The sequence below is a fragment of the Notamacropus eugenii genome, chromosome 7 (genome assembly GCF_028372415.1).
Source record: "Notamacropus eugenii isolate mMacEug1 chromosome 7, mMacEug1.pri_v2, whole genome shotgun sequence".
NCBI classification, from domain to species: Eukaryota; Metazoa; Chordata; class Mammalia; order Diprotodontia; family Macropodidae; genus Notamacropus; species Notamacropus eugenii.
Window position 1 is genome coordinate 116,507,382 of NC_092878.1, and position 12,702 is coordinate 116,520,083.

General features: G+C 36.6%; 1 protein-coding gene across 37 annotated transcripts in view; it reads right to left on the minus strand.

The window, feature by feature from the left end:
• The window catches only part of ANK2 (ankyrin 2), a 763,693-nt gene that overhangs the window by 130,620 nt on the left and 620,371 nt on the right, over positions 1-12,702 (minus strand). For 33 of the 37 annotated variants that reach the window (XM_072624644.1, XM_072624649.1, XM_072624647.1 and 30 more), the window contains 5 exons: positions 12,226-12,423; positions 8,961-9,059; positions 8,280-8,378; positions 3,024-3,122; positions 651-848 (listed from right to left, as the gene is read on the minus strand). In XM_072624644.1, the coding sequence (XP_072480745.1) occupies positions 651-848; positions 3,024-3,122; positions 8,280-8,378; positions 8,961-9,059; positions 12,226-12,423 (693 nt within the window). The remainder of the gene's footprint in view (positions 1-650; positions 849-3,023; positions 3,123-8,279; positions 8,379-8,960; positions 9,060-12,225; positions 12,424-12,702) is intronic. The other 4 variants (XM_072624645.1, XM_072624646.1, XM_072624642.1 and 1 more) reach the window with 1 other exon arrangement.

A 12,702-nucleotide genomic window follows, 5' to 3' on the forward strand; every position in this document is an offset into this window, starting at 1 on the left:
GCTGAATCTCTCATCACTCAGGATGATTTCCCAGTGACAGGAATCTTACTGAAAGATTGTGCCAATCTATGATTTAAGGTTAGGGATATATGTACAAGGGAAATAATATTGTCATTATTTCAAGTAGAACTAAATCCAGTAACTTCTCCCAAATACATGAGTTCAGTAATTTTATTGAATGCATTATTAAGTTTATCTCCAACACTAATAAGTAATTACTATTTGCTCTTTTTCTTGACTTGGCAGGGAGGGGAAATATGGCATTTGCACCTTTATTTATTTTTTTTTAAGAATGAAACTCAAGATGCCACTCCAAGGGCCAGAGATGAATTTTAGACCAAGCATATGTTTGCTTTTATTGAGGCAGTGAAAGAATCCCAGGACTAATTTTTCTATGTTGTTGCAACTACTCTAAGCACTTACCTTAATAACTTTTTAAATTACATTTTACTTCTTCAATAAATAAAAATGGCTTCTCTCCCTCACATCACTACCACCCACCACCATTGAAAAGAAAAAGAAAAAAAAGACCTCTTGTTACAAATATGCATAGTCAAGCAAAACACATTCCCATCTTGGCCATGTCCAAAACATCTATGCCTAATTCTGGACTCTGAATCCATCCCCTCTCTGTCAGGAGGTGTCCTTACCTTAGTAGCTAAAGAATGAGCTGCTCCTGCTTCCAGAAGAACGGATGCCACATCTACCTGGCCCTCCCTAGCTGAGATGTGCAGGGGTGTGTATCCATTTTTAGTGGCTGCATCTGGGTGAGCCATATGTTGTAGAAGCAGCTGGACTATTTCTGTCTTACCCAGGCGAGAAGCAATGTGCAAGGGAGTCTGTTCCTCCTACAACTCAAGTCAAGCAAAAAGTTAGAGCCACAAGAACTCGCTAATGATGGACTCCAACCCAACTGCCCCTGGAGCAATGTTTCCTTGCAATTATTAGCATTATTATTAATTTTACAGTATTTTAAGTTTCATAAGGCAGTTTACATGCATTATCTCATTCAATCTTTACAATAACCTTTAAGAAAGGTGTAAATATTATCCTCATTTTACTTATATGGAAGTTGTGTCTGAGAGAAGTTAAATGACTTGCCAAAGTCACATATCTACTAAGTGAGTGAGACAGGATTTGAACTCAGGTCTTCCTGACTGCAAATCCCACACTCTTTCCACTTGTGCCACCTAGCATTTTCCTAGTGCTCAGTTGATGGACAGTTAACCAGTATTGTGGACAAGTACATACTTTTATGAATTTGATCACTGGTTCTTTTCACTTTTACTTGCTTCTGATAATCAACACATCTCCCTTTTCAGCCTTGATTAGGCAAAAGAGGCTTTAGTATTCACTTCATTTAAATATAAATCAACTTTAAAAATTTGTTTTTTAATGTGTTTTGTTTTGCTTCCAAAAGAGTACAGGACAAAGTACCCATCCAAGGATAAAGATGAAGATAATTAAAAAGAGAAATCATATCTCAAGATATATGCAGCATTATTTGCTTGCAAAGATAAAAAATGTGCCTGGGTCTTGAATTGGCATCCTATTATTCTGTTGACTGTGAAAATTCTGAAGGCATTTAATCAAAAATTATGGGGAAGGACTGGCAAGTCATTCACTAAGAAAGGTCTAGCAATGTGGACTCAAAACTGTTTTGCCATTTATACTCTTAGAGACTATAATTGAACTGAGTAGTTCAATGACATGCCCACTACCATCACACAGACCCATAAGTACACGTCAGAGGTGAGGCTTGTGCCAAAGACTTCTTGCTCCAGAAATTGGATCTCCATGCATTATACTGTGCTGTCATATAGCTTACATATATAATATATATGACATAAATATAACATACATGTAATAAATATAACATGTATCATTAATATATCTTTTTTAAATGGAGCAGGAACAATATAAATCCCATTTCAGAAGCATAAACAGATAAAATTCAGGTCCTAATTTGCAAAGCATTTTCTTTGCAATAGCCCTTTGAAAGAGGAAGTAAATCCCCATTTTACAGAAAGAAAACACAGTTAAGTTTTGAATTGTCCACATACTTGGAGCTACTAAGTGGCAGTTAGTGTAACTGAACCTAGACAGCAACCCCAAAGTATTCTAGATTTGACTGATTCAGAATCTAGAGTATTTTTTCCACATTCTCCAAAACAAAGAAGTCAAACTGTGTGAAACCACAGACAGAAGGGTAAAATGTATTCTATAAAACAGAAGGTGAAACAGGTGAGTGTGGGGAAAAAAATGGAAAATTTGAGAGTGGTGATTTTATAAGGACCTCATTGGCAAAGTTATAGAAAATTGCTTGACTTTGATACTGAGAGAATCACAGATAAATATAGTTCTATAGATATCGATATATATATATATGTAGATGAAGAGTACTGTTTTTAGTTTTTAAAAATCCAATGACAAAAGAGATAATAGATGCACAAATGCTTTGAAAAATGAAATACAAAAGTTGTCTTTCTGGTCCTCATGATGCTCCATCTCCCATCTCTGGACCATTTCACTGGTCAACCCAAGTCTGGAATGTCTTCCCTCTTTATTTATGCTTGATAGAGTCCTATATCTTCCTTTAAGGTGCAATCCATGAACCATCTTCTCTATATGAAGCCATTCTCAAACCCCACTACTGCTATTGCCTCCCTTCCCAAACTACCTTGTATTTAACTACTTTGTGTGTGGGGGGTTGGAAAGGTAGGGGGATATATACATATTTTTTTTATTTATTCACTTTATATTCACATATTTTTATATAGACTTGTCTCCCTTTTTAGAGTATAAGTTCCTTGAGAGTAGGGATTGTTTTCTTTTTTGTAATTGTATCCCTGGCAACACATACAGTAACTGACGTGTAGCAGGTGCTTAATATATACTTGATGACTATCAAAGATACTATATCATGAAAGTGCTGCACTGTTCTCACCGTGTCAGAGCACAGCTCCCTTCCTTAAATGGAGAAAACTCTACATGATGGTAGAAAAAACAGCCTAGATACCTACCCTGGCTCGGGCATCCACAAGAGCACCATTTCTTAGAAGGCAACGGACGACTTCCACCTGCCCAGCCCGGGCTGCCATATGTAGTGCAGTCTCTCCACGCTGCCAGGAAACAAAGAGTCTTGAATCACAAATAAACCTATTCCTTTGGATGGTCATAAATAAAAATGTCCATGGTACTGCAATACAGGAACATGTCAATGGACTGAAGAAGATCTAGGTTGGAAGGCTAAAGGAATTGGGATTACTCTGGGGAAGAGAAAGGTTTGGGGTCAATTAAAAGCAGTTTACAAATTAATCAAACATATTATACTCTCCACCTTCTCTACGGATTGATCAAGGAAAAGCATCTAAAGCCAGTGTTTCTCAACATAGTTTCAATGTGTAACATACTTGTAAACTCACCTGAACATTCAGGGTCCAGAATACACAGGGCAGGAGTGGTGGAGTAGTGGAATGGTTTGCCAGGAAGGCAAAGAAGCAGGATAGTTAACTTCAAAATTCAACATAAACATATTCTCTACTGAAATTATTTTTTGTCATAGCACCATAAAGCAGTTTCTCAACCTGGGATCCATAAACTTGGGTGTGTATTTTATATTTTGGTAACAATATTTCAATTGATTTCCTCTATAATCCTATTTTATTTTGTGCATTTTAATTCAAGTTTTCTTTCCCATGGAGTCTCTCTTTTATATTTGAGAATATTTTTAGGTTTGGGATCATTTATGTTGGAATGTATAGTGACTAAGATAATCTCAGGTAGATACCCTAATATTAATGATTAGATTTATTCATATATGGTTCTTTGAAGAGACTTCCTATCTTTTGGCTTCAGGTAAGAGACTGAGAAGTTTAAGCATGGATTGTTAGGAGATTCACTGTGTCAAAGAGACATCCACCAGGGATTAGATAGGCCCAGGTCATCACAGCACATCTACAGCATTTTTGTAATGCAATGATGTGCTATGTTTGGCAAACTGACTTAAGCTGGAGCTTGAGGTATTCGATCTAAGGGAGAATATTAGGTCTGAGAGAGAACTTATCAACAGTCATGTCTGGAGTGTTCTTTCCAAGAGATTATAATATCTGACCATCTTTTAAAAAAAGAAAGCTATATAGTCCTGAATGAAGGCAGGAGGATGCACTAGATAGCCTAGCAACATTTTATTTACTCTTCTGATAGAATCTTCTGATTCTTTAGTTATGTATGAAAAAAAAAATGAATGGGGAGCAAATGCTATAACAGATATACAGGTCAGAATTATTGTAAGAAATAATTCTGGTTTATCCCAAGTAGAATTAAATACCTATTTTCAAATTGAGATGGCTGTTTAAATATTTCTCACAAATCCTAATAAAAACCCTGGGTTTTACTGAATAAAAAAAAAAGCTAAACATAGAAATCTTGAAAGTGATTTGGAAAGATAAAATGAGAGATGTGATATGCTGATTCTAGCCAACCTCTGTTGATTCCCAAGACTTGTCCTTGTTTGTCCTTTGTTCTTGAAGAGGGCTATGACATCAGGAAGGTGATGCCATGACTTGCAAGTGAACTGGATTTAAATGAGGGAGGGCTGTATAAAGTAAGCAGCCTCACTCTCTCCTCCAGAGCCATCTGGGTCTAGTGGCCAGATACAGATCAGGATGACTGCAGATGGCTCAGGATGCAGTAGGAGACCCTGGCCATTTAATCAATGAATAGTTAATATTTAAATGAGAATTAACTATTTCAAATGACTTTAAATACTTTATGTTAAAAGTCTCTATAATTTTCTTGGATTCCACATCACACACTCTTATTTAAGAAGAATAGATGATTCACTTTACCCTTTAAAAGACAGCATGAATCTAAAGTTTTAGGAATTAATGTTGATACAAGAATTATTTTCAGCTCCTGTATTTTATTACTGTTAAGCATTTCGAGATTTTTGCTCCTTGGAAAGACAAGATTTCTTAGTGCTTTGATGTCATTGGCCACAAGTCTCCAAAAAGAGAGAGCCAGTTGTCTAACATCAGTAACTGGACAACTCAAACATTTTTATCACATCTCTTGGCTAAATGGCATTATGGTAGTTTTGTCTTACAAGATTTTCTGGCAAAAGTAGAAAATAAGCTTAGACTTCCAAAGGGCCTGTTTTTTTATGGAATAATGAATCCAAAGAAGTATACTAGATCTACATTGAATTTCAAGCAATTCATTCTTGCTTTTACCATATTTTCCCTCAATATTTTGAGAAAACTGAATTATGCATATTATATATGTACACATATATAATATGCATATGTGTGTATGTATACATATAATAGCGTACAGGCTTATTCTGTTTTGAGGTTTTAACTAATTTTAAGTTAATTTAGATTAAGTTTAATTTAACTAAACCAAGTTTAGTTTCTTTCTTGATAATTCTTCCATAATATCTAGTCATATGTTTTCTTAATTTCACTAAATTAGCTTTGGGGTGGGAGTATAAAATATATTTCCAGAAAAAAAAATTTAATTTCTCCACTCTCTTCCTTCTTTGCCATTAAAAACTTACTTTCTTGAGAAAAGAAGAAAATAAAAACCTACCATTGCCTGCTACAGGTGTCTAGTATTACGGTTAATTGACCATTATCCATTACTGGTTGCTGAAATATTGTCATCACTAATTGTAGTTACAGTCTTCAAAGGATCAATAAAAGAAAAAAATTACCCAGCTTAAAAAAATGAACTGCCCAGGTAAATATGATTTTGAACTTAAAAGCTCTGAGAAATTTGAGTTAGGATTATATCTTGCATTTAGAGTTAACTTTCCCTCAAAAAAATGATTGGTGAGAAAATGAATATGCTCACATTTTAGCAAGTTCCAGGTCTAATGCCACCCCCATCCCATCAGCCAGCTGGTGAAACTGACCCCACTGACAGCGATGTCAAGTTACAGTATTGCCGCATCAAGTCAAAAAGCTGTCAAGCACAACAGACCACATCGCATTCATGTAATGCAACAGGATTTCAGGCAACAGACGAATGATCTAGGGGTGGGGTGTATGGGGGAAGGAAGCTGACCAAGTTGGAAACAGCAAAGCAGGCAGGATGTGTCCACACAGTTTCTGAATCAACTTCACAGGAGTTCTGGTTACACGGTAGTGGTTTTTTCAGAAGAGTTCACAAACACTCCATCCCTTAATTTCCAGGAAAGTTCCTGTTGATGCTATCATCCCTAAAGGCTTCATTTCCTCCTAATGATAACTAGCATTTTTATGGTGCTCTATAATTTGCAAAGCACTTCACAGATGCTATTTCACATGTCCCTCATAACGGTCCTATTTGATGAGTAATAAAGGTGCTACTCCTATTTTGCAGGTGAGGAAATTTGGGGAGAGAGTAGTTGAACTTGAAGAAGTTTCCAAAGGTAACAGATTGAAGATATAAACTCAGGACTTGGTCTCCAGGGCTTCTCCTCTTATATCACAACTACCTTATAACTGAAGGAAAAGGATGTTTGGGAAACGCTATACTGTCAAGTACCTAAAAGATGGAAGGTGTATGCGTGTGTGTATGTATTTGTGTGTGTGCATGTGTGTACACACATGTGTGCATGTGTGAGAGAGAAAGCACCTATGTGTACAAATGGACCTGGGACAGGGGAAAAGGAGGTAATAAAAGGCAAAGACTGAATTCTCCTATAATAATGGATTCCATGAAAGAGATGATTTGCAACCCTGGATTTATGATACACCAGAGTATTGTTAAATATTTTAGGGTATTATCACAAAATTCCCCACAGATGGAAAAATAAATTATATACCATACAGCACTTTTACAAGGAGGAAGGATGTACAAAATCAACCAAACAACAGTAAAGCGCTATGATTTCTAAATGACTGGAAATTAATACATTAAGAGGAAAATCAGGGATAGAATCTCATTTATGGTGCTGATTGTAGCAAGAATCTCAAAATTATATTTGACAGGATTCCACGTAAAATCTCTATTGAAATCACAGACATCATTTTGTATCATGTTTTCAATTCACATGAAAATTTTCATAGCACAACTGATCTAGAATTTTGCAGAAGTATAAATAAGTATGTTACAGTTTCAGAGATATTTGTTGAATTCAAGCTTTTGGTTTCTGTTCGAAGCTGGGTTTGCAAATCCTAGAATGAATAAAGAGGGTTTCATGCTTCTTAATATCTGTTAAACTTGGTTTCATCAAGGACATAAAATAATTTGTACTCATATTAGAAATTTAAGCAAGAAACAGTGTGCAACTACAGAAATGATAATATGCAAAAGATCATACACAAAAAGTGAAATTGGCTGTTCTAAGTCACAACCCAAATGGAATGAGACACCAAAATAAAACAGAGGCATCAGTGATAAGCCAATCTTTTAAAGACAATTTACATTTGTAAAAAAAAAATTAAAGTGGAGTTTTGTGGCAAATAATTATCGTTTGAATTTGAAATAGTAAATGCTTTAAAATTTCAAAGAGTAACCTCTTTAAAGAAGTAAGTTGATTTCATTTAGGAAGTTGTCTCAAGTTTAGCTTTAGGATTAGAGGACATTAATTTAGTAAAGAGATGAAAAATAGGCTGGAAGGGAAGGAAAATAAGACATAAAAAATAGGAAAGGAAAATAAGATCAAATGTTAGCTCAATCTGACTAGCAGAAAAAAACTGACCTATCTAGTATTTTGTAGCAGAAGAAAAGTCATCTGAAAACTAATGATGGTTTTTGTTATACAGGAAAAGCTGATGTGAAACAGCTATTTCAGGGTACATAGGCCAAAAAAGGCTAGAAATGGAGGGGGAAGGAATAAAAAGAAGGAAAGTTGTTCCCGATTAAAATCCTGGCCTTTACCTATCTCTAGTTAGTTATTTGATAGGCTCATAGGATTAGATCACATCATCCTGATTTTTGGACAGATGTTTCTTGGAATTACACTTCACTCAAGCAACCATGATGCATCCTCCTGGTTCTACCAAGGTAAATCATTCTTTCACCTTCAGAGTAGCTTAAAAATGTTTTACTTTTAATAAGGGTATTCGAGAAGATGCCTGTTTAACCCATCTAGCCCAAGAGGCTCAACATCTTCTGTGCTGTCGCTTCCAAACTTATTTTCGTGACATTCTGTTTGAGAAGATAAGAAGCTACCTCTTGGATAAATGCTTTGACATGCGCACGCACACGCATACATAAGACCACACACACACACTCAGAACTCTCTCTCCCTTTCCCTCTGTGGTTATTCTATTCCAAGCCATACTCACAATGTTAGTGACATCTGGAGAGGCTCCATTCTGCAGCAGAAGGAGGACTATGTTCAGGTGGCCCATGAAAGCAGCCACATGTATTGGTGTGAGGCCAGACTGCGAAACAAAGCAATAGTAGTTTTACTCCTCTGCACGAGTGAGGGGCTTAAGGGCTTCTTTAGATAAAGAAAGCTGGAGTGAAAAAAGTAGAGAAGATGGAAGAAAGGAGGAGGGAAAATAGACAGAGGGAGATGGGGAGAGAGAGAGCCAGAGTCAGAGAGACAGTGAAAGAGAGAAAGACAGAGAGAGAGAGAGAGAGAGAGAGAGAGAGAGAGAGAGAGAGAGAGAGAGAGAGAATACATAGGAAGAGGGAGAGAGAAGGAGAGAGAAAGAAGGAGGGAAAGAGAGAAAGGAAAAGAGACAGAAACGGACAGGAATGGGATAGAGAAAGCAAGGAAGTGAAAGAAAGGTGAGACAGAGATAGTGAGAGAAAGAGGGAAACAGGAAGAGAGAGAGAGACAAAGAAAGAGGGAAAGAGATGGATAGGAAAAGAGGGAGAGAGAGAGACAGGAAAAGGGAAGGAGGCAAGGAGGAAGACAGAGAGGGAGAGACAGACAGACAGACAGGGGAAGGAAGAGAAGAGAAGAGAAGACAAGAAAAGAGAAGGAATGTTTCTGGACAAGCTGAAACATTTTCTACCTCTGTTATAGCCTGGATTGAAGCCCCATATTTCACCAGCAGTTCCATGACTTTGATGCGGTTTTTCTTGCACGCAATGTGCAGTGGAGTAAAACCGTTCTGTGCGAGAGACAATCAAGTTAGTTGAAAACATGCAGATACAGAATCGTCACACAACTCCATGCTGGCACATTGCAGGCAATAGTGTTACCTCATCATGGAGTATGACCAGGGCCGCTCCCACCCTTGTGGGTCAGGACACAGGGAAGTAAGAGAAGCAGTCCCACACTCCTGTGATACTGGACTTTCCCCCCATAAGTAACTGGGGAACTGGCCTGCATGTCCTAATGCTGGCATGTTTTTGAAAAGGGAGGTAGAGGAGAGTGCCTCTTTGGAAGAGCAAAGAGGACAACACTAATGCTTTCAGAAGGTCTAAGAAGTGCCCAGAAATAAAATCGTCATTGGTCAAGGTATGAAAATGTTTGCTTTTCTTGCAGACTTTGTAGGAAAGAAAATATTTTGCTGGTAAAGAAACAAGTTTTAAAGGATCCAAAGTGCTAACCTGTCTCATCCTGAAAATCAAGACCTTTACAGAATATTTCTGTTTCCCTCATTTGTTTTCTGTTATTTTTCTGGGAGTTATAATTGAATTATAATGATTATATATCTATACCTATATTGTGTATATTTATATATGTATATGTACATATATATGTTAGCCTTATACCTTTCACATAAAAAGATTTCTGGAATCATTGAATTGGAGCTTTCATAACATGAACTAAGGATAGCAATACCTCTAGGTGGAGATTTTGCTCCCTTAATTGACAATAAACTAAAATACGACCTATATAATTGTTTCTATGCCGCAAGTTTCATGGTACTGTATCCAGGAATTGAGACTGTGATGTCTGCTCCAGTTCTGGAACTAAACAGTTAACTAGCTGACATTTTTATATATAAGGTATGACTAAAGTAATGAGACATTTAGAAATCTCCATCACAAGTTCTTCTCATTATAATAAATACCTCATATGTGGAAATCTAGGTTTTAGCAGAACTAATCATAGCATGTAAATAAGAAAGGTTTTTTAAATGAGTAAACCTTAAAAGGCAAAGGCAGAATACGTTTTTCAAACAGCTATTTCTATTCTGGTGCATCTCAGGATTTAATTTTATCAATTGATGACAATTTAGTTATGTTTTTCCTCTATTAAAGTTCTAATCTTGTTTCACCTCGTGACTGAGGAGTTGTAGTACAGTTTTATTGTGGGTTTTTAAGATATGAGAGGTCTACCACACCCAAGATGGTAGGACCTGGCAGCCTGTTTCATAATGAGCCCACCTAAGTTTGGAGGGACACCTCACCATGCTGCCTGCAGGGCACGGTTTCCAGTAGCTCTCAGGGACTTTAGGGTTGGCTCAACATAGAGTGGGTTGCAATCTGTACTGGAGGAAGGAAAACCAATACCAAAAAAAATCTGCTCTGTAGTTGCAATTAAAATACTGAAAAAGTTATTATAAGATACTTTTTGAGAAACATGCAGCGGTCTCACAGACAGAGTTGGAATATAATCTGTAAAAATAAGGATGAAATGACAGACCTTTCAGGGTGCTTTCCACTTACTGACAGCTCTTAGGAAATTCTTTAATTAGGGCCAAGCTTACACTCCTACAATTAAATCACAACTATCTGAATGAGTCTCCTTAACATATTCTAGTCTAGTTGCCAGTCAGAAAGAACTAATATGCTTGAAATGTACCAGTGTTTGTAATTAACATAATTTTCTATTTTACATCAATTATATAGTAGGACAATTATCGTAAAAACATAAGGCCTTACTTGAGCTAATGAATAGATTATCTTTCACTATAAGATTATAAACATAACGAATTTTCTCATTTTTTTTTTACTTTGCTTAGGAGTTCTAACACTAACCTCACCCCAATACATGTGCATATGGATATATGATATACATATAAATATGCATATCACATATCTATATATACACACATACATGCATAGATAGTTCATATGAATTCCCATTTCTTGGTTATTGTATCTGATAGACGTTTGATTTATGTCCTATTAACAAAAATGTTTTCTTCTTTTTTGGGTAATGACTTCATATAATGACCTCATAAATTATCTTTGCTCTTAAAATCCAGGGTTGCCAATTCCAGCATAGGAAAATTTCACATTTTTAATGTAAACAAGAAAATTTTAATTTTGATGGCCAGTGACTTTGGTTTTGCAGAGGAATGTCTACAAGCTATTTGGAACTATGTTAACAAGTGAAAAAGATGAATTTCCTATTAGTTTGGGAATTAGCAAACATGAAGCATAAATGTATTAGACATATACCAGGTCTTTTCAACAGAGGTTGTTAGGCTAGCCAGTGTTTAACTATGAGTAAAGCAAGGGGATTGATTAAATGAAAAGCCTTAGAAAACATAGGAGTAGTTGTGGTGGCAGTTCTTCCCAACTTTCCTTTTCAATCTATCCAAGAATTGGAAATAAAATAAAAATGCTTATTGAAGCATTTAGAAGAGAGACACCAATTCCCCACTCCCTCTGGAATCAATTAGTCCAGAATTCACGGAGTTGTTTCTTGCCCTATTTTATTCACAAAATAAAGTGACTGGTCAACTGAATTGTAGACAGTCACACATAATTCCAAAAGTCTAAGCTTCAACAACTTAAAAGCTCTGATAGCTTAAAACTGTTCTAAGACTTTTGAAACAACTTGTATTGATAAACATCTCTAGCATGAATTGCCCAATGAAAATGTACTTTCAACAAAGCTTCAGATAGGAATGAAAATAAAGAACTGATATTTTCCTTCTAATTTAGACAATACTCCCTGAATTCATCATTGTTTCACCCTTGCTTTTCTTTTTTAAAATAACTCCCATGAATTTCCTATATGCAAGCTGACCTACCCCATAAGGACCCAAGAAATTGAAAGAGTTTATTTCTGACTTCTTCTAAGATTTTAAGTTTCCCTTGAAGTTCCTCTTGACCTCAAGGGATGGACATCAGCATGTTTGCAACTGATGGACTTCAAAAATGTTATCCTGGTGCCCTCTGAAATCTATTCTGCTTCACCATCAGAAAATGGCCAGATAGGAAACCCTGAATGAAGCAGTGGCATGTTGTATGATAGGTAGGGTAGGATTGACTTCCCCCCAGACCATTCCCTATTTTTGTTTGTGTCATCAATCAGTAAACACTGGCTTGATAACCCCTTTTGTATTTTTTTGAGGTGAAGTGGGCCAGGTTTACCAAGGCTCTGGCGTTAGGATTGGCTCTCTTGTCCAGGAGAAGTTTGGTCACACGATAGTGGCCACAGTGTGCAGCAACATGGAGGGCGGTCAGGTAGTCCAGGGTGACGTCATCCACTGGGGCCTTATGCTGTAGCAGGTGTTTTACACATTCCACATGGTCCCCTTGTGCAGCCATGTGAAGTGGAGACAGTCCATTCTAAGCAACAAGACAAACCAAAAACCCAATAAGTAAGCATTCTATAAATTTTCCTCTTGCTATTTTGGTTACTGGTACAGAAATCCACAGCGCCTGAGCAATTTACGCTTAGCTTTAAAATGCATGCTATGATCTTTAGTGTCCTGAAAATTTACTTTTCTAAGCATTGCTTGGGCTAAGAAGCTTGACATTGTCCAGAAATTCTACTTTCCTAAATAAGTATTGCTCTTTACTGAAAGTCAGGATACTTGACTCCTAGTTCTGGCACTTTCACCTAAC